The sequence below is a fragment of the Lepus europaeus genome, chromosome 3 (assembly GCF_033115175.1).
Source record: "Lepus europaeus isolate LE1 chromosome 3, mLepTim1.pri, whole genome shotgun sequence".
Taxonomy (NCBI): Eukaryota; Metazoa; Chordata; class Mammalia; order Lagomorpha; family Leporidae; genus Lepus; species Lepus europaeus.
Genome location: NC_084829.1, coordinates 35,434,932 through 35,462,053, shown reverse-complemented (window position 1 = coordinate 35,462,053; position 27,122 = coordinate 35,434,932). Strand labels below are relative to the sequence as shown.

At 48.1% G+C, this 27,122-nt stretch overlaps 1 protein-coding gene across 1 annotated transcript in view; it reads right to left on the bottom strand.

Annotated features, from left to right (window-relative positions):
* BLTP3A (bridge-like lipid transfer protein family member 3A) overlaps positions 1-21,023 on the bottom strand; it is a 76,890-nt gene extending 55,867 nt beyond the window's left edge. Inside the window, exon 1 of the mRNA XM_062185986.1 lies at positions 20,905-21,023. Within this exon, the coding sequence (XP_062041970.1) occupies positions 20,905-20,948 (44 nt within the window). The 5' untranslated portion in view covers positions 20,949-21,023. The remainder of the gene's footprint in view (positions 1-20,904) is intronic.
* Between the last annotated feature and the right edge of the window lie 6,099 nt (positions 21,024-27,122).

The following is a 27,122-nucleotide window of genomic DNA, read 5'->3' as shown; positions in this document are numbered from 1 at the left end:
GTGTCTCCATTTTGTGTGGCAGGGCTCAGGCACTTGGGCCATCTTCTGATGTCTTCCCAGGCACATTAGCAGAGAGCAGGATCATAAGCAGCTGGACTCCAATGGGTGCTCATATGGGAGGCCAGCATTGCAGGAAGTGGCTTAGCCCATTGTGTCATGACACCAGCCCCTCTGCTTCTCTGTAGCTTTTTAAAAAGATTTATTTATTTATTTGAAAGCATTACACAGAGAGAGAAGGAGAGGCAGAGAGAGAAAGAGAGAGGAAGAGAGAGAGAGAGAGGTCTTCCATCCGCTGGTTCACTCCTCAAATGACCACAAAGGCCAGAGCTGTGCTGACCCGAAGCCTGGAGCCAGGAGCTTGTTCCAGGTCTCCCACATGGGTGCAGGGACCCAAGGACTTGGGCCGTTGTCTACTGCTTTCCCAGGTCATAGCAGAGAGCTGGATTGGAAGTGGAGCAGCCGGGACTTGAACCAGCACCCATATGGGATGTCAGGCAGCGGCTTTACCTGCTACGGCACAGTGCTGGCCCATCTGTAACTTTTTTTTTTTTTAAAAAAAGATTTATTTCTTTATTTGAGAGGCAGAGTTATAGACAGAGAAAGGGAGAGGCAGAGAGAAAGGTCTTCTATCTGCTAGTTCACTCTCTATATGGCCCCAGCAGCCTGAGCTGGGTCAATCTGAAGCCAGGAGCCAGGATCTTCTTCCTGGTTTCCCATGCAGATGTAGGGGCCCAAGCACTTGGGCCATCTTCTACTGCTTTCCCAGGCCATAAGCAGAGAGCTGGATCAAAAGAGGAGCAACCAGAATACACACTGGTGCCCATACGGGATGCCAGTGTGGCAGGCAGAGGTTTAGTCTACTATACCACAGCACTGGCCCCAGCATAATCTTTTTCTACTAGATTTCATGTGCTGCCCAAAAGGTAACCATGATATGAGTGACCAAAAACACATATGACCAGATGTGCACAATGCATCCTCTCAGAGCAGCAAAACAGATGAGGAATATCTTGTCTGCTGGTGATGTGATTATAAAAATTAAAATACAAAGGTATAAAAATGAGTTTCTACTATACAGAAGTAATTTTATAGACAGATGTTTAAAATACAATAACAAAAACCACATATACTCTTCTAAAAATTGCTTTTATTTTTAATTAACACTGTATCCTGGTCATTTTACATTGTCAACTTTTTAATACTTACTAATGATTAGAAAGTCATATACAAACTATACCCCTATATGTATGCACTGTAATTTAATAATATCCCAAGTAATTTCTCCTTTACAATGATTTCATTCGTATAACTAAATAATCTCACAGGTTTTCTTACTTGTTTTTCTACAGAACACATTTACAGAAGTAGAATTTTACATTTTACCAAATGCTCCCAGATCTCCCTTCACAGACATGACTGATACTGGTTTACATTCTCAGCAGCTATGACTGACTGCCTACCCTTGAGAGCTCAACAATCCATGGCTGCACAGCTTGAGACCAACCTACAGAACAAAGATTCTGCAAAGGTTCTCGTAAGTCTCAGGAGTAGCCCTGCCGTACTAATTCCCTCCTCTGAGCACACAGCCATGCTGTTTAGCTGAAGCCCTAAAGTCCTGTTTGGTTTGAGCAAATCTTTTGTCCTGGAACTGAAGACCTGCAATCTGGCCCACTAGTGGGGTTCATGGCATTTAAGGCATGTATCTACAGACTCCTCGACTAATTGATTGTCATATATTTGCCCTCCAGAATTATGGCTGCAGCATCTTTCATACATAATTAGCTACCCTTTCATTGATCATTTGAGAATTAGGACATAGAACAAACTCCTCAGTAACTCTAACTCTGAGACAGCTGCCTTCTATCAATTCTTCAACCATTTAGCTCCCATAGTGTTTAGGTCCCAGATTCTGTTCCTACACTGGTCTTTAAGATATCACACCAAGTCTTGGCATGTTTAACTATGCTAAAAACATTTTCTGTCATCCTAACACATTCCCCTTATTTTCATTACTTTCATTTCTTAACAATTCCCAAACTTAGGTCAAGGACATTAATTGACTAAACCTAAATATTAGATTTCTATTAAAAGTCCACTTACAGGCATGGATTAGCAAAATAAAAACATATTTTCTAATGGTCAGCAAAGGAAAGACTAACCCACTAACAGATATTGTTGGTGGCCAATCACTACTGGGTAAAGATAGGTATTTCTCAGGCGGACATTAGACACATCTGTTAACACATCACTTGGGACACCCATATCCCATATCGTGGTACCTGTGTTCCTGTCTCAGCTTATAAACCAGTGTAATGCTAACATGCAACCTGGGAGGTAGCACATGATGGCTAAAGCACTTGGGTTCTTGCAACCTCCAGAGGAGAGCTACACAGAGTTCCAGGCTCCTGGTTTTGGCCTGGCCTCAGCTGTTGGAGGCATCTGGGGAGTGAATCAGTCTCCCATCCAAGTACTAACCAGGCCCAATCCTGCTTAGCTTCCGAGATCAGAGGAAATCGGATCCATTCAGGGTGGTTTGGCTGTAGATGAATGAATCAGTTAAACAGATTAAGATCAATCTCTCATTCTCTGCATCTCTCTTTCAAATAAATGAAATAAATGTTTAAATGCTTATAATTTTTTTTAAAAAATAGGTCATTTTTTAAAGAAGATTTCTTTTATTTGAAAGGCAAAGTTACAGAAAGGGGCGGAGATATCTTCCATCTGCTGGTTCACCGCGCCCCCCCCCCCCCCCCCCAGGTAGCAGCAATGGTCAGCTGGGTCAGGCCAAAGCCAGGAACCAGGAGCCAGCAGCTTCTTCCGGGTCTCCCACATGGGTGCAGGGCCCAAGGACTTGTGCCATCTTCCACTGCTGTCCCAAGAACATTAACAGATGGCTGGATCAGAACTGGAGAAACCAGCACTCAAACTGGCATCCATACGGGATGCCTGTGTTGTAGGCAGTAGCTTAACCCTCTACATCACAGCACCAGCCCAAAATAGGTTCTTTAAAAAAAAATTCATTTACTTATTTGAAAGGCAGAGTTACTGCAATAGAGGGAGTGATAGAGAGCTCTTCCATTTGCTGGTTCACTCTCCAGATGGCTGCAATGGCCAGCACTGGGCCAGGAAGAAGCCAGGAGATTTATCCAGGTCTCCCACAGGGGTGGCAGGGGCCCAAACACTTGGGACATCCTCCACTGCTTTTTCCAGACCATTAGCAGGGAATCAGGACATGAACAGGCGCCCATATGGGATGCTGGAATCTCAGGCTGTGGCTTAACTTGCTATACCACAACGCCCACCTCAACAATAGGTTCTTCATGGTACCTCCTGTAACAACTATTTAGAGAAATCTGACACACTGATTGTCTAGGCTTTGAAAACTGTCCAAGAAGGAAACTGAAAGGAAAATTATACATGCACTGAGTCTGTCCTTAATTTATAAGCACAAGTGGCCCTAATTTTGACCATGTATGCTTGTTTTAAGAGGCAAAGATGAGTCAAAATGAGCTCTCTTTCACATCTGGTGTTAGATCTGTGAGTTGTTTCCCCAGCACAGATGACCCAGTGAACAAATATGTAAGAGAGCAGCACGTGTATCTGACAAGCATTTGTGGGTCTGCAGACATAATGGAGCAGCAGAGAATACAAAGAGGAGTTGAAAACAAAATGAAGGTCTCTAAATGCCAGTGTTGTGGCAGAGTGGGTAAAGCTGCCACCTGCAACACCAGCATCACATATGGGCATTGCAGGCGTAAGTTCCAGCTGTTCCACTTCCAACCTAGCTCCCTGTTAGTGCCCCTGGGAAAACAGCAGAAGATGGCCCAAGTATTTGGGCCCCTGCCACCCACAGGGAGACCTGGAAAAAGCTCCTGGCTCCAGCCTGGCCCAACCCCAGCTGTTGTGGCCATCTGGGGAATGAATCAGCAGATGGAAGATATCTCTTTCTCTCCCTCTCTCTGTAACTTTGACTTTCAAATAAATAAATTGGAAGAAAAAAAAAAAAAAGGTCTCTAACCTCAAGAACAAAGAGCTCCTTACTGGCTATCCTTGTGTCATTTAGTCTGTGTCTACCATGAAGTCTAGGATAAGGATGCTCAATTAACATCTATTGAATGAGTTGATAATAATTACAAAGCAATGATAACTACCAAATAAGTGAAATGAATTAAGAGGCATATCCAGGGCCGGCGCCGTGGCTCAACAGGCTAATCCTCCGCCTAGCGTCGCTGGCACACCAGGTTCTAGTCCCAGTCGAGGCGCCGGATCCTGTCCCAGTTGCCTCTCTTCCAGGCCAGCTCTCTGCTATGGCCCGGGAAGGCAGTGGAGGATGGCCCAAGTACTTGGGCCCTGCACCCCATGGGAGATCAGGATAAGTACGTGGTTCCTGCCTTCAGATCAGCGCGGTGCGCCAGCCGCAGCGCACTAGCCACAGCGGCCATTGGAGGGTGAACCAACGGCAAAGGAAGACCTTTCTCTCTGTCTCTCTCTCTCTCTCTCACTATACACTCTGCCTGTCAAAAATTAAAAAAAAAAAAAAAAAGAGGCATATCCAACAATCCGTCCACATTCTTTCATATATTACAAACCAACTATAATGTGTCCGATTAACCAGACATGTTAAACCAGGTTTAAGAGCATCATCTGGCCGGCGCCGTGGCTTAACAGGCTAATCCTCCGCCTTGCGGCGCCGGCACACCGGGTTCTAGTCCTGGTTGGGGCGCCGGATTCTATCCCTGTTCCAGGCCAGCTCTCTGCTTCAGCCCGGGAAGGCAGTGGAGGATGGCCCAAGTCCTTGGGCCCTGCACCCGCATGGGAGACCAGGAGAGGCTTTGGATCAGCGCAGTGCGCCGGCCGCAGCGGCCATTGGAGGGTGAACCAACGGCAAAAAAGGAAGACCTTTCTCTCTGTCTCTCTCTCTCTCACTATCCACTCTGCCTGTCAAAAAAAAAAAAAAGAGCATCATCTACCAACACGGAAAGAAGCTCTTCTGCAAGGCTAGGTTAAAGGCACACCCTTCCCATTACAGATAATTAGAAGGTGCAAAGTGTTTTATAGGAAAGGAGGGAGAGAAATCAGTCCATTCTAAAAACACACAATACAACCATCATCTAGATAAACTGAATAAGGATAATATTTCTCTAAGAACTCATTTTTAAAATAATAGCTAACATTAGGCCGGCACTATGGCTCAATAGGCTAATCCTCCGCCTGCGGTGCCAGCACACCGGGTTCTAGTCATGGTTGCCCCTCTTCCAGGATGGCCCAAGTCCTTGGGCCCTGCACCCGCATGGGAGACCAGGAGAAGCACCTGGCTCCTGGCTTTGGATCAGCGCGGTGCGCCAGCCGCAGCGCACCGACCACAGCGGCCATTGGACGGTGAACCAACAGTAAAGGAAGACCTTTCTCCCTGTCTCTCTCACTGACCACTTTGCCTGTCAAAAAAAATAATAATAATAATAACTAACACTTATTAATTGCTTGCTTTATTCCAGGTGCTTTCCTAAGCACTTTATACATTTTCTAAAAATTTAAAACTTTATACATTTTTAATAATTTATTTACTTATTTATTTGTTTAAAAGTCAGAGTGACTGAGAGAGGGAGAGACAAAGAGAGATCTCCCATCACTGGTTCACTCCCTAAATGGCCACAACAGCCAGCACTGGGCCAGGCCAAAGCAAGGAGCTTCATCCGGTCTCTCAGGTGGGTGTCACTAAATTGGTGACAAATTGGTAAAATTCAAAACAATCTTCCCTCACAATAGTTGTCCTAGAATATTTAAAACAGTTTAAAGCTGTGCAATATTTGTGGTTTTATGTAAAACAAAGTTAGATTCCAGACTCATTTAATCTAAAGAGGAAATTCATCCACATAAACATCTAACAACACTGAAAAGTTAAGAGAGATGAGAGACAATGCCTCTTTATGTGAGATTATTCTGCCTATTCCAGTACATCAGTATCCCTACCCTCTCTCCAACCATCAAATGCTGATAGCACCCTTCAATCACTGTGACAACCAAAAACAGTCATTGTTGACATACAGTGTAGCTGGCGCTGTGGCTTAACAGGCTAATCCTCCGCCTTGTGGCGCCGGCACACCGGGTTCTAGTCCCGGTCGGGGCGCCGGATTCTATCCCGGTTGCCCCTCTTCCAGGCCAGCTCTCTGCTATGGCCCGGGAAGGCAGTGGAGGATGGCCCAAGTGCTTGGGCCCTGCACCCGCATGGGAGACCAGGAGAAGCACCTGGCTACTGGCTTCGGATCAGCGCGATGCGCCGGCCGCAGCGGCCATTGGAGGGTAAACCAACGGCAAAGGAAGACCTTTCTCTCTGTCTCTCTCACTATCCACTCTGCCTGTCAAAAAAAAAAAAAAAAAAGACATACAGTGTAAGGACCTGGGGCGGGCAGCTGACCTAGCAGTTAAGCTGACAGTTAAGACGCCCATCTACCACATCGGAGTGCCTGGCTCTCCCAATTCCAGCTTCCTGCTCACACATAACCTGGGGGGCAGCAGATGATGGCTCAAGTAGTTGGATACATGCCACCCACATGGAAGAGCTGTACTGTGTTCCTGGATTCTGGCAATGGCCCTGGCCATTGTGGACATTTGAGGAATGAACCAGAAAATGGAATTTTTCTTTCTTTCTCTCTCTCTCTCACCCCCACCCCTCTGCTTCTCAAATAAAGAAATTTATTGGCCAGCGCCGCGGCTCAACAAGCTAATTCTCCGCCTTGCAGCACTGGCACACCGGGTTTTAGTCCTGGTCGGGGCACCGGATTCTGTCCCGGTTGCCCCTCTTCCAGTCCAGCTCTCTGCTGTGGCCCAGGAGTGCAGTGGAGGATGGCCCAAATGCTTGGGCCCTGCACCTACATGGAAGACCAGGAGAAGCACCTGGCTCCCGGCTTCAGATCAGAGCAGTGCGCCGGCCATTGGACGGTGAACCAATGGTAAAGGAAGACCTTTCTCTGTCTCTCTCTCTCTCACTGCCCACTCTGCCTGTCAAAAATAAAAAAATAAAATAAAATAAAAAGAAATTTATTAAGATCTCACTCCAAGGAATGCAAAAGAAATCACTCTTAGGAGCAGGGATTTAGCCTAGAAGTTACAAGGCCCCACATTCCACATCAGAGTGCCTAGCTTTGACTCCCAGCTCCTGACTCCAGCTTTTAGCCAATAAGGATCTTGGGAAGCAACCGTGATCAGGCCAAGTAATTGCATGTCTACCATCCACATGGGAGATCTGAACTGTCAGAGTACCTGAATTCAATTCCTGACTCTAGCTCCTGGCTCTAGGCCTGGCCCAGCCTGGTAGTTGAGGACATTTGAGAAGTAAACCAGCAAATGGATGAGAGGCGACACCCAGTCTGTCTGTCTCTCATCTGTGTGTGCCTGCGTGTATTTGCCCCTCAAATGAACTCTTAAAATTTTTAAAAAATTAAAGAAAATATGAGGCCAGCGCTGTGGCATAGTGGGTAAAGCCGCTGCCTGCAGTGCTGGCATCCCATATGGGCGCCAGTTCTGATCCAGCTGCTCCATTTCTGATCCAGCTCTCTGCTATGGCCTGGGAAAGCAGCAGAAGATGGCCCAAGCCCTTGGGTCCCTACACCCGTGCGTGAGACCCAGAAGAAGCTCCTGGCTCCTGGTATCGGATCAGCACAGGTCCAGCCATTGTGGCCAATTGGGGAGTGAACCAGCGGATGGAAGACCTCTCTCTGTCTCTGTCTCTGCCTCTCCTTCTCTCTGTGTGTAACTCTGACTTTCAAGTAAATAAATAAATCTTAAAAATAAATTAAAGCAAATACTTATTTCTTCTTCTCCTTCACCTATCCCTATTCAAATAGTTCCCTAACAACCAGGAATCAAGACATGCATCTGTTAAGCGTATACTCATATCAGGAATAACTAATCCACTGCAGCTTTTGTGGAATATCTGAGAAAATATTTCATTATATTTCACTATAATACTATTTCTACCTGATCATACATTCCAAATTTCAAACTTTGAAATAAATTTTTGAAAAAAACCACTTCCATTAAGTCAGACTTAAATACTTGCACAATATCTCACCACTGGGGCTTGTGTTGTGGTGCAGCAGGTTAGGCTGATGCAATGTCAGCATTCCATATGGGAGTACTGGTCTGACTCCTAGCTGCTCCACTTCTGATCTGGTTTCCTGCTAATGCACCTGGAAAAGCAGCAGAAGATGGCCCAAGTGCCTGAGCCCCTGCCAGCAAGTCACTCCCATTTGGGGAATGAATAAGTAGATGAGAATATGAGTTCTCTTTCCCTGTCATTGTGCCTTTCAAATAAATGACTATTTTTGTGACATAGTGGGTAAAGCCGCCACTTGTGATGCTGGCATCCCACATGGGCACCAGCTTGTGTCCCAGCTGTTCCACGTCTGATCCAGCTCCTTGCGAATGGCCTGAGAAAACAATAGAAAATGACCCAAGTGTTTGGGCACTTGCTACTCTTGTGGGAGACCTGGAAGAAGCTCTTAGCTCTGGCTCCAGTCTGGCCCCAGCACTGGCTATTGCAGCCATCTAGGGAGTGAACCAGTGGATGGAAGATCTGTCTCTCCCTCTCTCTCTGTAACTCTTTCAAATAAATAAATCTTTTAAAAAAAAAAAAACTCACCATCAATGTTCTCCATAATTTTTTTAAAGATTTATTTATTTGGGCCGGCGCCGTAGCTTAACAGGCTAATCCTCCGCCTTGCAGTGCCGGCACACTGGGTTCTAGTCCCGGTTGGGGTGCCAGATTCTATCCCGGTTGCCCCTCTTCCAGGCCAGCTCTCTGCTATGGCCCAGGAAGGCAGTGGAGGATGGCCCAAGTGCTTGGGCCCTGCACCCACATGGGCGATCAGGAGAAGCACCTGGCTCCTGGCTTCGGATCAGCAGGATGCACCGGCCACAGCAGCCATTGGAGGGAGAACCAACGGCAAAGGAAGACCTTTCTCTCTCTCTCTCTCACTGTCCACTCTGCCTGTCAAAAAAAAAAAAAAAAAAAAGTTCTAAAAAAAAAAAAAGATTTATTTATTTGAAAGACAGAGTTACAGAGAGAGAGGGAGAGACAAAGTGGTCTTCTATCTGCTGATTCACTCCCCAAATGACCACAACGGCCAGAGCTGAGCCGATCCGAAGCCAAGAGCTTCTTCTGGGTCTCCAACGTGAGTGCAGAGGGGTAAGGACTTGGCCCATCCTCCACTACCTTCCCAGGCACATTAGCAGGGAGCTGGATTGGAAGTGGAGCAGCAGGAAATAGAACCCACATCAATATGAGATGACGACACTGTAGGCTGAGGCTTTAACCTGCTGCACCACAGTGCCATCCCCTCTCCATAATTTTTTAAATGCCAGGCTGGCAGCCAAGCCACACATAACTAATGTACTTACAGACAGCACATCATGTAAAAATATTACTGATAGAAGCAATAAAACAAGTACATCAACTCAACAAATAGTTACAATACCTAGCCCTTATGTATTTAGAAAGTAAGTACAAACTATATACCCTCCACCTAACTTACTAATATGTGTTAATATTACACTTTAGATGTCCCCTTTACTACAGACATTGATTTGATTTGATTGCTTACAAACACTGAAGAAGGTTCTTAGGTAACTGTGATCACCACCAGGAGCAAGAACTTGTCCTCACTACACAGAGATAAAAGGCCTTGTAATGACACTGGCTGAACTGGGTGTCCTTGTCTTCTAAGCCTCCCCTCCAAGTCTAAGGTTCCCTGAGCTCCAACCACACACTCTCACACCACATGCCTTTTCCCATACCCACTTCATCCACTCCAAGTATTGTCGAAGTCTTTGGTTTCAAAGCAATCAAAAGACACAAGCCCTGCTATCATGGAAACCAGCCTCCAGCAGGTATAAAGAACTAAACTGTGATAAAAAGAATCATTCTTGGGGCCGGTGCTGTGGCTCAGCAGGTTAAGCCACCATCTGAAGTACTGGCATCCACTCAGACTTTCAAATAAATAAATAATTTTTTTAAGATTTATTGATTTATTTGAAAGGCAGAGTTACAGAGAGGCAGAGGCAGAGATATAGAGAGGTCTTACATCCACTGGTTCACTCCCAAAATGACCACAATGGCCAGAGCTGGGCCAATCCAAAGCGAGGACTCCCATGAGGGTGCAAGGGCCCAAGAACTTGGGCCATCTTCTACTATTTTTCCCAGGACATAGCAGAGAGCTGGATGGGCAGTGGAATAGCCGGGACTCAAACTAGTGCCCATATGGGATGCTGGCACTGCAGGCAGAGGCTTTACCCACTACACTACACACTGGCCCCATAAATAAATCTTTAAAAAAAAAAAAAGACTCTTTCTTTTCACTGATTAATACCATACTCACAGACTATTATTCAATCAGGTCCTTATATATTTATTCATTCAAAAGGCAGAGTTACAAAGAGGGGGGGGGGGAGAGAGAGAGAGAGAGAGAGAGAGAGAGAGAGAGAAGTCTTCTATCTGCTGGTTCACTACTTGATGGTCACAACAACCAAGGCTGGGCCAGGCTGAAGCCAGGATCCAAGAGCTTCATCCAGGTCTCCCATATGGGTGGGAGGGGCCTAAGGACTTGGGCCATCTTCTGCTGTTTTCCCAGGTGTGCTAGCAGGAGCTGGATAGGAAGTGGAGCAGCCAGACACAAACTGGCAAACATATGGATGCTGGCACTGCAGGTGGCAGTTTAACTTGCTATGCCACAGTACTGGCCCCCAGGTAATATTAAAAAAAAATACTGATGGATGGAATGGATGGATTGATTTGACAGGCATAATGACATATAGAGAGGGAGAGACAGAGAAATCTTCCATCTACTGGTTCACTCTCCAAATGCCCACAACAGCCATGGCTGGGTAAGGCCAAAGCCAAGAACTAGGAACTTCATCCTAGTGTTTCACATGATGGCAAGGGCCCAGGTATTGGGCCATCATCTGCTGCATCCTAGGTGCATTAGCAGGAAGCTGGATCAGAAGCAGAGGCAGGGCCGGTGCCTTGGCTCCATAGGCTAATCCTCCGCCTGCAGCGCCGGCACACTGGGTTCTAGTCCCAGTCGGGGCGCCGGATTCTATCCCGGTTGCTTCTCTTCCAGTCCAGCTCTCTGCTGTGGCCCAGGAAGGCAGTGGAGGATGGCCCAATTCCTTGGGCCCTGCACCCGCATGGGAGACCAGGAGAAGCACCTGGCTCCTGGCTTCGGATCAGCGAGATACGCCGGCCGCAGCGGCCATTGGGGGGTGAACCAGCGGAAAAGGAAGACCTTTCTCTGTCTCTCTCTCACTGTCCACTCTGCCTGTCAAAAAAAAAAAAAAGCAGAGGCAGGACTCGAGCCCAGGTAACTCTGATACGGGATGCAGGAGTCCCAAGCATTGGCTTCACCCACTGTGCCACAACACCTGCCCCTTGAAGCGTATAACTTTCTTTTTTTTTTTTTTTTTTTTTTTTGACAGGCAGAGTGGACAATGAGAGAGACAGAGAGAAAGGTCTTCCTTTTGCCGTTGGTTTACCCTCCAATGGCCACCGCGGTAGGTGCGCTGCGGCCGGCGCACCGCGCTGATCCAATGGCAGGAGCCAGGTGCTTATCCCGGTCTCCCATGGGGTGCAGGGCCCAGGGACTTGGGCCATCCTCCACTGCACTCCCTGGCCACAGCAGAGAGCTGGCCTGGAAGAGGGGCAACCGGGACAGGATCGGTGCCCCGACCAGGACTAGAACCCGGTGTGCCGGCGCCGCAAGGCGGAGGATTAGCCTAGTGAGCCGCGGCGCCGGCTGAAGCGTATAACTTTCATTATCATGAACCACAGTAAACTGTTGCATGTCAAACACATACTAAATAATACTTTGAAAAATTTATTTTCTTAATTTAATTTATTTTAGAGACAGAGTTCCCATCTACTGGTTCACTTTGCAAATGCCCATAATGGCAGGACTGGGCTAGGTAACAACCAAAAGCCAAGAACTCAATCCAGGAATCCTTTACGAGTGGCAGGGACCCAATTACTTGAATCATCACCTGCAGCCTCCCAGAGTGTATGTAAGCAAGAAGCTGGAAGCCGAAGCAGAGCCAGTGATCGAACTTGGGCACTCTGATAAGGGATGAAGGCATCACAAGTAGCCCAAAGTTGGACCAAACATCAGTTCCTTAAGACACAAAGTGACCATTTTACTATAAAAAGAAGAAAGATTGCAATAGAAAGCTATGCAATCTGTAGAGGGAGTTTAGTGCAGTGGTTAAGCTGCCACAGTTCGGCTCCCTGTTAATGCACACCCCAGGAGCTAGCAGGCAATGGCTCTAGTATTGGGTATCTGCCACCCCAAGAAAGACCCAGACTGGATCCCAGACTCCTGGCTTCAGCCTGGCCCAGCCCAGCTGTTGTATTTGGAGAGTGAACCAGGAGATGGGAGATATCTACTTTCCCCTTTGTCTGCTTTTCAGATAAAAATTAATACTTTTTCTTTAAAAAGAAAAGCTATATAATTCAAAATTTTGCTTCTCTAGTAGAGATGAAATGGTATGCTCATGGTTACTACAATTACATGCAGAGACAAGCTACTTAATACCCAAGGTAGTCTGAAGACCCAATATTCAAGAAAAACAAATGCCTTTCCAGTGTTTTAGTGTAAAAAATGATTAAACACAGAGAGCCAAGCATCTCATCCATTCCCAGTACAGGATATTACAGGAAGGGACCAGCATTGTGGCATAGTGGGTAAAGCTGCCACCTGTGATGGGCTTTACTGATTGGAGTCCTGGCTGCTCCACTTCATTAACAGGGAGCTGGTCTGGGAAAGCAACGGAAGATGGCCCAGTGCTTGAGACCCTGCACGCACATGGGAGACCTGGAGGAAACTCCTGGCTCAGCTCCAGCCATTGCAGCCATTTGGGGAGTGAACCAGCAGATGGAAAACCTCTCTCTCTCTGTAACTCTGCCTCTCAAATAAATATGGGATGGGAGGTTTCTTGGTTGCCATTCTTCAAGTGAGTGCTGGTGACATGGTATATCCAGTTTGAAACACTCAGTAGGTAAGTAGCACTTACACCATTTAAACAACACAGTTCTGGAATCTCGGGGTCTGAGTGTGCATTTCAGATTCATCATTTACTAGTTATAACTTTGGGCAAGTTATTTAACCTTTTTCTGTCTCATTTCTTCACTTATAAAGTAGTTCTTCATTTCTTCATATATAAAATGAGACTGTTATCTATCTCCTAGGATTACTGTCCTAAGATTCATGAAGTGCTTTTTAGCAAAGTTGGCTATTCTTAAATATTTGGTAAGTAAATAAAAGTGCTTTACTTTGAAGCAACATAAGAAAATGAGAGGAGGCCAGTGCTGTGGCGTAGTGGGCTAAGCCTCCGCCTGCAGCAATGGCATCACATTTGGGCATCGGTTCAAGTCCCAGCTGCTCCTCTTCTGATCCCCCTCTATGCTATGGGAAAGCAGCGGAAGATGGCTCAAGTGCTTGGGCCTGTACTCACGTGGGAGACCCAGAAGAAGCTCCCAGCTCCTGGCTTTGGGTTGGCTCACCTCTGGCCTTGTGGTCATTTTGAGAAGTAAGCCAGAGAATGGAAGACCTTTTTCTCTGTTTCTCCCTCTGTCTGTAACTCTACCTCTCAAATAAATAAATAAATAAAATTTAACAAAAAAAGAAAAAAAAATGAGAAAGGGAGGAGTGGGCACTGTGGCATAGCAAGTTAAACCACTGCTTGTAACACCTGCATCCCTCATCAGAGTGCTGGAGTCCTGGCTCCTCTGCTTCCGAACCAGCTTCCTGCTAATTCATCTTGGTACAAAGACGATGATGGCCCAAGTACTTTGCTCCTCTGCCCATGTGGGAGACTGGACAGACTCCTCGCACCTGGCTTTTGCCCAGTCCAGCTCTGGCTATTGTAGACATTTTGAAAGTGAACCAGGAAATGGACAATTCTGTCTCTCTCTCTTTCAAGTAGAAGAAAATAAACATTTTTTAAAAAAAGAAAATGAGAAAGCGAAATAACATGTATGATTTGACTGTTACTAGAAAACGCACAAAATAATTCGGGAAATGAAAGTGATAATAACCGAAGTCCTATAAACCTCCATCTAAATAAGTCTTGAAAAAGCAGTCAGCCCTCTGAGCCTGGGGCTCCTAATGAGTCATTGGTCCCAGTGATCCAAGATCCTCCCAGCTCTTCAATGTTTCATCAGGATGATGACTAATAATGAATAGAGGCACTGAGCATGAACTAAGAGGGCTGAGCTCACAGTCAGGATCTCTTTATGTCCAAAAGGGATTCTGAAATCTATGTCTCTGGGGGCCAGTGCTGTGGGGTAGCGGGTAAAGCCGCCACTTGCAGTGCCAGCATCCCATATGGGCACTGGTTCAAGTCCCGGCTGCTCCACTTCTGATCCAGCTCTCTGCCATGGCCTGGGAAAGCAGTAGAAGATGGCCCAAGTCCTTGGGCCCCTGCACCCATGTGGGAGACCAAGGAAGAAGCTCCTGGCTCCTGGCTTAGGATTGATTCAGCTCTAACTGTTGCCACCATCTAGGGAGTGAACCAGTGGATGGAAGACCTCTCTCTCTCTCTGCCTCTGCCTCAGTAATTCTTCCTTTCAAATAAATAAATAAATCTTTAAAAAAAGAAGTTATTAAAAAATTTGTCTCTGAATTACATTAATATTTTAAAATATCTATCTTTTTTTTTCTTTTTGACAGAGTGGACAGTGAGAGACAGAGACAGAGAGAAAGGTCTTCCTTTGCCGTTGGTTCACCCTCCAATGGCCGCCGCGGCCAGCGCACTGCAACTGGCCCACGGCACTGATCTGAAGCCAGGAGCCAGGTGTTTATCCTGGTCTCCCATGGGGTGTAGGGCCCAAGCACTTGGGCCATCCTCCACTGCACTCCTGGGCCAGCGCAGAGAGCTGGACTGGAAGAAGAGCAACCAGGACAGAATCCGGCGCCCCAACCTGGACTAGAACCCGGTGTGCAGGCGCCGCAGGCGGAGGATTAGCCTATTGAGCCACGGCGCCGGCCAACATTCTATCATGTTTATCAGCCATGTCTGTCAGTCAAGATCACATTTCCTGCAGTCATTTAGAGTAAATAATTAAGAAGTCTAGAAGTCTGATGGGTTTCTAAAAGAGGCATTTAGAGGGGCTGGTATTGGTGTATAGCAGGTTAAGTCACCACTGGTATCCCACATCACAGTACCAGTGCAACTTAGCTGTGCCACTTCCAATCCAGCTCCTTGCTACTGTGCCTGGGAAAACAGCAGATGACAGCCCAACTACTTAGGCCCTTACTAGCCAGGTGGGAGACCCAGATAGAGTTCTAAGCTCCTGCCTTTAAAGGCCTGGCTCAGCCCCTGTCATTTCAACTATTTGAGGATTGGACCAGCGGATGGAAAATTCGCCTCCCCACACCTCCCACACCTCTACTCTGTCTCTTATCTTTCAAATAAATAAATCTCTTAAAAATTTTTTAAATCAGGCCGGCGCCACTGCTCACTAGCCTAATCCTCCGCCTGTGGCGCCAGCACCCTGGGTTCTAGTCCCGGTTGGGGCGCCGGATTCTGTCCCGGTTGCTCCTCTTCCAGTCCAGCTCTCTGCTATGGCCCAGGAAGGAAGTGGAGGATGGCCCAAGTCCTTGGGCCCTGCACCCGCATGGGAGACCAGGAGGAAGCACCTGGCTCCTGGCTTCGGATCAGCCCAGCGCGCTGGCCGTAGCGGCCATTTGGGGGTGAACCAACAGAAGGAAGACCTTTCTCTCTGTCTCTCTCACTAACTCTGCCTGTCAAAAAAATAAATTAAAAAAATTAAAAAACAATTTTTTAAATCAAAAACTAAAAGAGGCATTTGGCTTTCTGTGGTGTGTGATGTGGTGATATCCCTACTACAAGCTATGTAGCTACTCCTTATTAAATACTTATTTACATGTCAAAAATTACAAATAAATATTTTATCCCCAGTTCTCCAAAACATAGATTAGGTGGTATGATTCTTCCTTATTCTTATCGTTAAAGGATAAAGAGATTAAGGCTGCCCTGCTCATCAGTGGCTGAGCGGGAAGGCGACTCTGGCTTGTAGAGCAGCAGAGCCCATGCTCTTCCCGTGAGCCATGGTCTCTTGACGTATTCCATAATCAATCACAATTCTTCTTGCTTGTATAATAAAAGGTCATGAGCTAAAGTGATCTCAAACAAGAATAATCTAATCAAATGAAAACCCAATTTTGATAATTCTAAAATCAATGATTACTTTGTGTTTCTAAGTAAAGGTCTCTTCCTGGATTTATTTAAATTGAATACTGTGCAATAAAGTGATTTGTATTGAGCAGCAGGCATCTAAGCCAAGGGTGAAAGCCTTAAGAAGACATTTGTGTTTCTTCCTGCTGCATCCCCAGTGCCCAGATTAGTGCCCGGAGTAAGGAGTGAAAATAAGCAAAAATAAAAACCTTAGCCCCCTGTTTTTACACTACTGTTAAGTGCATAATACTAATAAGGAAGCTGCATTCCAATAATACACTTTATCATCTGAAATTTCGTGCCTAAAATTAGACACAAGAGTCACTGGGCTATCCCGTCACTTCTAGGACATTCTCCTCCAGGTCAAATGGCATTGTCAGCATCAGCAACAAGCAATTATCAAACACCTATAATATTTAACACAGTAACTCCATAAACCTTCCCTTCTCGCTTTCCCAATCAGGTCTGACAAGCCACAGGGCCATAGTTCCTCCCCAAACAGGCTAACCTCTGTGTGTGATGGGGCTATACAGAGACATGAATGACATACATGATCAGGCAGCTTTTCCAAGTTAAACAAACACAAAGGCTGCAGAAGTCTGGCCTTTCCCCCAGTCAGACTCACGTCCTAACACCTCTTCCTGGAGCCCTGAAATTACAACGATAACCTCTTCCTTCTCAGTCACCTGCCCAAGGTTGAAAGAAACACACTTCCCCCCAGTGTCTAGCATACTTATCTTTACTTCATTTTTAAAAAGATACTTTAGGGGCCGGCACTGTGGAGCAGCGGGTTAAAGCCCTGGCCTGAAGCACTGGCATCCCACATGGGCGCCGGTTTTAGTGCCAGCTGCTCCTCTTCCGATCCAGCTCTCTGCTGTGGCCTGGGAAAGCAGTAGAAGATGGCCCGAGCGCTTGGGCCCCTGCACCCTTGTGGGAGACCCAGAAGAGGCTGGGCCCCTGCACCCTTGTGGGAGACCCAGAAGAGGCTCCTGGCTCCTGGCTTCGGATTAGCTCCGCTGGAGTGGACCAGTGTATGGGAGACCTCTCTCTGTGTCTCTACCTCTCTCCATAACTTTCAAAAAAATAAAATAAATCTTTGGGCCAGTGCTGTGGCTCAACAGGCTAATCCTCCGTCTACGGCACCGGCACCCCAGGTTCTAGTCCTGGTCGGGGCGCCGGATTCTGTCCCGGTTGCTCCTCTTCCAGTCCAGCTCTCTGCTGTGGCCCAGGAGGGCAGTGGAGGATGGCCCAGGTCCTTGGGCCCTGCACCCACATGGGAGACCAGGAGGAAGCACCTGGCTCCTGGCTTCAGATTGGCGCAGCACACCAGCCGTAGCGGCCATTTGGAGGGTGACCAGCAGAAAAGGAAGACCTTTCTCTCTGTCTCTCACTAACTCTGCCTGTCAAAAAAAAAAAAAAAAAAAATACTTTATCCACCAAGAACTCACTGAATGTGTCAGCATACAATATAACAACTTTTCTTTTAAAACAACCTGTGTTCATAGAAGGTACACAGAATACGTGTATACTACAGGGGAAAGCACCAGAGTTAGGAAGCTGGTTCTATTCCACTGCCCTACCTTCCTATGCAACTTGGGCAAGTCATTTGTCCCTCTAGGTTTTACATTCCTCACCACAGACTGAGGCATTAAACCAAATCAAGTTCATTTACCTAGTTTCAGGATACCTTGAGAGGTATGTGCTTTAGGGATTCTTAACTCCACCCTGACACACAAAACTTACATTAAAAATTACCTCTTTGCATATATGGATTTCTCTGGAGAGACCTACAGCTGTATCCAATTATCACACAGAATATGTCCCAAAAATAACCATAGCTCATGTTTTACTGAGCACTGACATACGCTAGGCATGTGCCAACTCCTTCCATAATTAACTCACACACAAGGCTGGTGCTGTGGCACAGTAAGTTAAGCAACCACTACTTGTTGACACCTACAGCCCATATGGAGTACCAGTTTGAGTTCTGGCTGCTCCACTTCCAATCCAGCTCTCTGCTGATGCACCTGGGGAAGCAACACAAGATGGTCAGGGTGCCTGGTCATCTGCCATCCATGTCAGAGACTAGGATGGAGTTCCTGGTTCCTGACTTTGGCCTGGTCCAGACCTGGCTACTGAGCCATTTGGGGAGTCAATCAACAGATGGGTGCTCTCTCTCTTTCTGTCTCTCCCTGTCAATTTGCCTTTCAAAAAATAATTAATAAATCCTTAAAAAAATCTCATATATAGCCAGTGTCGTGGCTTAACAGGCTAATCCTCCGCCTTCTGGCACCGGCACACTGGGTTCTAGTCCCGGTTGGGGCGCCAGATTCTATCCCAGTTGCCCCTCTTCCAGGCCAGCTCTCTGCTATGGCCCGGGAAGGCAGTGGAGGATGGCCCAAGTCCTTGGGCCCTGCACCCCATGGGAGACCAGGAGAAGCACCTGGCTCCTGGCTTTGGATCGGCGAGATGCGCTGGCCGCAGCGGCCATTGGAGAGTGAACCAACGGCAAAGGAAGACCTTTCTCTCTGTCTCTCTCTCTCTCTCACTATCCACTCTGCCTGTCAAAAAAAAAAAAAATTCTCATATAATCTTGTAATCCTCACAATAATCTTCTGAACTAGATATTATTAGCCCCATTTTAGAGATGAAGAAAGTAAATGAGAAACAGCCCAAGCTTTTAAACACAGTGCCGTGATATGTGAGATCATCTCTAAGCCCAAAAAATGCTATGTCCTTGTCTAAATATGATCAGAGTCGGTGAACTTGGAAGGCTGCCATAGCCTTGGCAACTCATGACGACAGCCTAGGATGGTTACTGGCGCCATAAACTAGAGTGTCAATTTGTTGGGTCAACAACAGGAGCCACTGTGCACTTGCTCCTCATGTGGGATCTCTGTCCTTAATGTGCTGTACATTGTGATTTAATGCTATAACTAGTACTCAAACAGTATGTTTCACTTTGTGTTTCTATGTGGGTGCAAACTGTTGAAATCTTTATACTAAATTGATCTTCTGTATATAAAGAGAATTGAAAATGAATCTTGATGCAAATGGAAGGGGAGAGGGAGCGGGAGGGGGGAGGGTTGCGGGTGGGAGGGAAGTTATTGGGGGGGGGGGAAGCCATTGTAATCCATAAGCTGTACACTGGAAATTTATATTCATTAAATAAAAGTTAAAAAAAAAATGCTATGTCCATCCAAACAAAAAGGTTTACCTCGAGTCAATATTCTCTGTACCATTCCGCAATCTTTAGTCCCACCTTGAAATCTTTAGTGAACAACCAGACTCATGGGAACACTCAGATAACACTTCCTAAAGAATGTAAGTAACTGTAGTAAAGGGTCCAAAGGCATTTTCCAGTTTTAGCTTCCAACGTGCTTTTTCTTTTATAAAGTAGGGATTATCCAAAAGATGTATCTGAATCTAATAACTAACTGAAGCCCAAGATCAAAGTAATAGTAAATAAGCCAGAGTGTCGACCAGGAAAAGGGGATGCGGCAGCGGCATAGTGTCTCACGCACCACTCACCCCAGCCACAAGAAGACCCGGAAAGCTACATCAGCACAGGGCCTGGGTGTCCCATGTTGACTGGAATTCCCCATCTCAACTCCTGGAAACCACTGACCTCTGGGGAGCCAACCCCTGGATCACTCTCCACCGGAGCCACAAGGGCTGGCGAAGGGATTAACCACCAATCCTAGCCTGGAATAAGCAGTGAAAACCAGTGAAGCAAAACAACAACAACAACAAAAATCCTAGCCCCAAATTTTTGCAGCCATCTGCAACCCTAACACAGGGGCCGGACTCACCCAGCTAGAGCTGACAACTGTTTTGCCCGCCAACTCCCTCACGCCCGCCTAAATTACTGAATGGCACAACACTGCTTAATAAGAGGCTGCAAAGCAGAAGTGGACCTTGTTGGCACTTTTCACAGGCTGTCAAAAAAACCTCCACATCTTCTTAAAGGGGAGGCTGCGAAAACTTTATCCCAAACTCTCCTGACCTTTCTCCAACTGATCTAACAAGAGAAGCAAAGGAGGAAGAAATGAGTTCGGAGGAAGGGCCCCGGGTGCAGGGCTCACATCTTCTTTCCAGGGTGATGCAACAGGGTCAAACACAAGAGCAGGAAGAGCCGAGCGCTTCAGAGAAGCAGAAAACTAGTGCTGGCGATGGAAAGACGAGGGGGAGGCGGCCACGCAGGACTGGGGGGCAGGGTCATTCAGAACGGGCAGGGTCCGCGAGAGGCCGGCTGGGGCCCCGAGGGAGGGGCGGCGGCGGGGCCAACGGCAGAGGTGGCAGAGGGAACCCAGCGGGGGCGGGCAGGGGGCGGTGGGCTCCGTGGGGGCCTTGGAGCGACGGCCAGCGGAGGGCCGGGTGGCCGGCGCGGGGGTGGGAACCGAGGATGGGGCTGCAGGCCGGGAGAGCCCTTCGGGGACGGGAGGGGTCTCGGGGGGCTGTTAGGGTGGGGAGGGGAAACAAGGGGCGCCGAGCGACGGATGAATGAGAGGGGTGACAACGGTCGGCGCCCGCGGCCGAGGCGCCAGTTGGGGCGGCAGCGGCCACGGAGCCGCGGCTTGGGGCTGGAGCCCGGGAGGAGGTCAGAGGGGCATAGGAAGGACCCCTCGGGAGGGCTGGGGCCGGCGCTGGCGCTCTCACCGGGACAGGTGCTTCAGGATCTGCTTCTTAATGATCCCGGCCATGCCGAGGCCGCGGCCCGCGTGGAAGGCACAGGGCAGCTGTGGCCTCCTCGGTCCCGGAACAGAGGCGGCCCTCCTCACGTCGCCGCGGCACGGGCACCGGATGCCGCCGCCGCCGCCGCCGCCACAGCAGCCGCCATGGCGCTCTCTCGCCCCTGCCCCGGCGCCCGGCGCTCCGCCACGATCCCACCCACCCGCGCGCGCCGCGCCGCCGCCGCCGCCGCCGCCAGCCCAGAGCGACGCGCAGAGCGGCGCGGGGCGGGGACGCGCGCGGCGCGGGGGCGGGCGCCGGCCGGCCGCCGCCTCCCCCGCGCTGCCGGCTGCCTCTCCGCCCGCGCGAGCCCGCGGATGTCGCCTCAGGACCGCGAGGCCGGCGACCCGCAGGGACTCGGAAGCGCCGCGGGGCGAGGCGGGGTGGTTGTGGTGGTTCAGTCGTTTTTTTGCGGGAAGTCGTGAGTTAATCGCGGGTGGCAGGGTCCATTTCTTATTCATGGACCCTCCCTCCCGCAGTAGCGCGTTGTTTGTTGAGCACTAATTCTGTTCCAGAAGTCATTCTGGGGACTGAGAAGTAACTTCAGGCGCTTCGCCGGCCGGTTGAAGAGGCGGGCCGACCGCCCTCAGCGATCCGCCGCGCAAGGCCCCGTGCTGAGGGTCCCAGGGACCCGGACCCGGCGCCTCGCCGTGCCCTTTGTGGCGCCGCTGGCCTCCAGCCCCTTAGCCACCAGGCAGGTGCTGACTCCAGACCTAGGAGCAGGGGCGGGCTTTTGGGCGGGGAAGTCGCCGCTTGGGACGCCTTCAGAATGCCTGCGTTTCTGGGTTCGAGTCCTGGCCCCAGCTTCCTGGGATCCAACACCTTGATAATGCACCGTGGGGGGCAAGAGCACTTGGGCCCCTACCACCCACGTAGGAAACCCCATGTAGAGTTCCCGGCTCCTGACTTCGCGTGGCCCACCCCGGGTGTGGACATTTGGAGAGTGAACCGGCAGATGGAAGATAATCTCTCTCTCTCTCTCTCTCTCTCTCTCTATCTCTATCTCTATCTCTATCTCTATCTCTGCCTCTCTGTAAAGGCAGAGCCTCAGGGGGGGAGTCCCCTACGTGGGTGGCGGGAGCCCAAGTACTGTGCCATCTGCTGCTACTTTCCCAGGCACATTAGCCCGGAGCTGTATGGGAAGCAGCCAGGACTGGAACTGCCACTCTCACGTGGGATGCCAGTGCTGCACGCAATGCACCACAACACTGGCCTCAACGTTTTTCAGCTGTAAAATGGAATTTTGGATGTCATATAGATAGATAGATAGATCTTTCCTTTTGTAGTGGGAAGTATTAGCTAGGTCTTCTTGTATGCTTATAGGAGTGTTTTTCTTTCTTTTTCTTTTTATGAAGACATTTATTTAAAAGGCAGAGTTACAGAGAAAGAGATGGAGAGGGAGATCTTCTGTTAGGTAGCAAGTCAGAAATTTAGGGGAGGAACTTGCCAATTTTCACCCAACAAACCCTTCCCGATAGGACTCTCCACCCTTAAAAAGCCAAGGGAGTCCAAACAAACTAGGAGCTCAGCATTCTGCTCTCTGCTCTTTGCTGAGCCGCCCACCTGGCCTGCCCAGGTGTATTCTCTCCACTCAACCATGTACCCTCACTTTCCCCACTCTCTCCCTATCCCTTCCCTATCCCCTATAAACCGTATCACTTTGCTCTCTGTCTCACACCTGAATTCTTTCTTGTGTGAAGACAAGAACTCCACAGCTTCTCTAGGGTGACGAACCAACTCCCAACACTGGCTCACTCTCTCAATCTCTGCAGTGGCCTGGAAGCCAGAAAAGCCAGGGCTCAATGTGGGTAGTAGGAACACAATTACCTCCCCTCCCATGGTCTGCATTAACAGGAAGCTGAAATCAGGAGCTGGGTATCAAACAGGTACTCCAATATGGGACACAATTAAGATGTCCTAACATCTTAATTGCTAGACTAAATACTCCCTTGTCCATTTTTTAAGTGTCTTTATCTTTTATTTATTTGAAAGGCAAAGTGTCAGAGAGGGAGAGATCTTCCGTCTTCTGGTTCACTCCCCAAGTTCCTGCAACAGCTAGGACCGGGCCAAATCAAAGCGAGGAGCCCAGAGCTCCATCCAGGTTTCCCACATGGGTGGCAGGAACCCAAGTACTTGAGCCGTCATTTGCTGCCTCCCAGAGTGTACATTATCAGGAGGTAAGATCAGAAGCAGAAGTAGGACTTAATCTCAGGCACTCTGATACAGGATGAGAGAGATCTTCCATCAGCTGGTTCACTTGCCAGACCAAAGCCATTGTGCCTGGGAAAGCAGAGGATGGCCCCAAATGCTTGGGCCATGTAGGAGACCTGAAAGAAGCTTCTGGCTCAGCCTGGCCCAGCCCTGGCCATTGTAGCCATTTAGGGAGTGAACCAGTAGATGGAAGACCTCTCTTTCTATCTCTGTGTAAGTCTGCCTTTCAAATAAATAAAATAAATTTAAAAAAAAAAAAGTAACTCTACCTTTCAAGTAAATAAATTTTTTTTACAGATTTATTTATTTGATAAGGTAGAGGCAGCAAATGGCCCAAATGGCTGCAACAGCTGGAACTGGGCCAATCCGAAGCCAAGAGCCAGGAGCTTTTTCTGGGTCTCCCACATGGGTGCAGGGGCCCAAGCATTTGTGCCCAGGCTACAGCAGAGAGCTGGATTGGGCCTGGCCCAGCCCTGGCTTTTGTGAGCATATGGGGAGTGAACCAGCCAATGGAGCATAAATCATTCTGTCTTTCTGCCATGAGTAAATAAAAAATAAACATTTTAAGAGTACTTAAGGTTTTAAAAAAAATAAATAATGTGCAGGCAAGTAGTCAAGAGAATTTTCCTTAAAAAAATTTTAATAGACATAAAAATTGTACATATTTATGGGGTACTATGTGCTATTTCAACACATGTATACATTGTGCAATTCCAATCAAGGCATATAAAACATTTAGAATTTCTCTTTTTCCCATTTGAAAAGTAGAGAGAGACACAGAAAGGTGTTCCATCTACTTGTTCATTCCTGCAAATACCCACAACAGCCAGAGCTGGGCTGGCCAAAGCCAGCAGCTTGGAACTTCATCTGGGTCTTCCACATGGGTGGCAGGGACCCAAGCACTTGAGCCATCATCTGCTGCCTCCCAGGGTGAGCATTAGCAGGAAGCTGAATCAGAAGCAGAGGCGTTGCAAAAGGAATTAGATCTTAATATGTAATGCAGGAATCCCAAGTGGAGATTCAACCCCTGTGCCAAATGCCTACCTCCTTAACATTTTTTTTTTAAGATTTTTTTTTTTTTTTTTTTGACTGGCGCCACGGCTTACAAGGCTATCCCTCCACCTGCGGCACTGGGACCCCAGGTTCTAGTCCCAGTTGGGGCACCGGATTCTGTCCTGGTTGCTCCTCTTCCAGTCCAGCTCTCTGCTGTGGCCCGGGAAGGCAGTGGAGGATGGCCCAAGACTTTGGGCCCCCGCACCCGCATGGGAGACCAGGAGGAAGCACTTGGCTCCTGGCTTTAGATCGGTGCAGCGCGCCAGCCATGGCGGCCATTTGGGAGGTGAACCAACAGAAGGAAGTCCTTTCTCTCGGTCTCTCTCTCACTGTCTAACTCTGCCTGTCAAAAAAAAAAAAAAAAGAAAAAAGATTTATTTTTTTATTTGAAAGAGTTACACAGAGAGAGGAGAGGCAGAGAGAGAGGTCTTCCATCCACTGGTTTACTCCCCAGTTGGCCACAACGGCCAGAGCTACACTGATCTGAAGCTAGGAGCTTCTTCCAGGTCTCCCACACAAGTGCAGGGGCCCAAGGACTTGGGCCATCTTCTACTGCTTTCTCAGGCCACAGCAGAGAGCTGGATCAGAACTGGAGCAACCGGGACTCAAGCCGGCACCCATATGGAATTCTGACACGGCAAGCAGCGGCTTTACCCACTAAGCCATAGCAACAGCCAACATTTCTTTCATTTTTGAATATTTGAAAGCCAGATCAACAGAGAGAGGGGAAGAGACAGAGATCTTCCATCTGCTGGTTCACTCCCCAAATGGTTGTTATCAGCTGGGACTGGGCCAGGTGGAAGCCAGGAGCCGGCAACTCCATGTGTTTCCCATATAGGTAGCAGGAGTCCAACTACTTGGATGTCGGGGCCAGTGGCCCTGGCCCGACATGAGATGCAGCAGGCTGAGGCTGTCCCTTATCTAATCCTGTTTCCAAGACTTTTTGTCCCATATTCCTGCAGGCAGGATGTGACTTCTGATGAAGGTTTATGATGTTCTTTGCTCTATCTGCAGAGCTTGTACCCTGATCATTGCTACTTTGTAAACTTGCTCTGTTCCTGTGCTATGCATGATTGCACACAATGAATGTTATCTGTATGGGGCCTGGGGTATATATCCTTGTGTTTCTTGGTGCTCGCGGCTGGAGACTGAAGGGTTTCCTTAGGGAGACTGCCTCCAGTCCCTCATCGCCGGGCCCCCTACTTTGGCTTGGAACGCGATGAGGCAATAAACGTGGTGATGAATTGACTGAGTGCTGCGTGTTTCCATGTGGTTTGTCGGGTGGCCTCCGACACTTGGACCATCCTCTGCTGCCTTCCCAGGCACAATACCAGGACACTGGATTGGAATTAGAGCCGTGAGGACTCAAATCAGCACTAGATAAAGAATGACAACATCAAAAATAGTGGTTTAACCTGCTGTGCTACAAAGCCAAGCTCCACTCTTAACATTTCTCCAAGGACACTTCTGTCGGATGGAGAAACAGAAGGTAGGCCAGGCATTTTTCTTCTGTTCCCAAATGTACCTAGGAGCCAAAAGATACTTATCTGACTGAGCTACGTAATTGAGACAAACACTTATCAGTGGACTTTTTCCATGTGGGATGGCCAAATTAGCCCATGGTTCCATACAAGGATCCTATTTCTTATTCAGCTTACTATCAAGCAGGACAACATTCTGATAAACTATTAAAAAACATGGCAGTGTAAATGAGAAAGCCTAGACTTCTAAGTGTTCTCATAATGGCTTCAGATCTGCCAACAGAAAAGGAAGCAAGTATTGTATGCTATATTGACACTTAACTTCTTTAATTCTTGATATTACAGTTCATTCATATTTTAGAATTAAAACCAATTGTCAAAGAAAGGAAAGAAGGAAAGGAAGGGAGGGAGCTAGGGAATATTACTATATTTTTATAACTGTATCTATGGGGGCCAGCATTGTGCTGTAGCAGGTAAAGCCACCACCTGCAATGCCAGCATCCCATATGGGCACCGGTTCAAGTCTCAGCTGCTCCACTTCCGATCTAGCTCCCTGCTAATTCACCTGGGAAAGCAGCAGAATATGGCCCAAGTACTTGGGCCCCTGCACCCATGTGGGAGATCTAAAGAAACTCCTGCTTCCTGGCTTCAGCCTGGCCCAACCCCTACCATAGTGGCCATTTGGGAAGTGAACCATGGGTAGAAGATCCCCCCCACTGCCCTGTACTCTTTCAAAGAAATAGGTTTTTTTTTTTTTGTTTTAGATTTATTTATTTATTTGAAAGGCAGTGTTAGAGAGGCATTGGCTGGTTCACTCCCCAAATGGCCACAGTGGACAGAGCTGGGCCAATCCAAAGCCAGGAGCCAGGAGTTTCTTCCAGGTCTCCCACGTGGGTACAGGGAATCAAAGACTTGGGCCATCTTCTGCTGCTTTCCCAGGCCGTAGCAGAGAGCTGGATCGGAGCAGCCGGGTCTCGAACCGGCACCCACATGGAATGCCGACGCTGCAGGCAAGTGTGTTAACCCGCTGCACCACAGTGCCAGCCCCTAGAATCTTTATTTTGAAATAGATCCCTTGAGTCTGATCATCAGGCAGGTTGTAAATTGCTGGCTGACGGCACACTCTAGTGTAATTTCAGCTGGGTGTATGGAGGGAGGTCTTGTTTCTTTCTTTTTTTTTTTTTTAAGATTTATTTATTTATTTATTTCAGAGGCAGTTATAGAGAGGGAAAGACAGAGATAGTCTTCCATCCACTGGTTCACTCCCCAAATGGCCTCAAGAGGTGGAGCTGGGCCAATCCAAAGCCAGGAGCTTCTTGTGGGTCTCCCACATGTGGGTGTAGGGACCTGGACCATCTTTCACTGCTTTCTCAGGCCACCAGCAGGGAACTGGATTGGAAG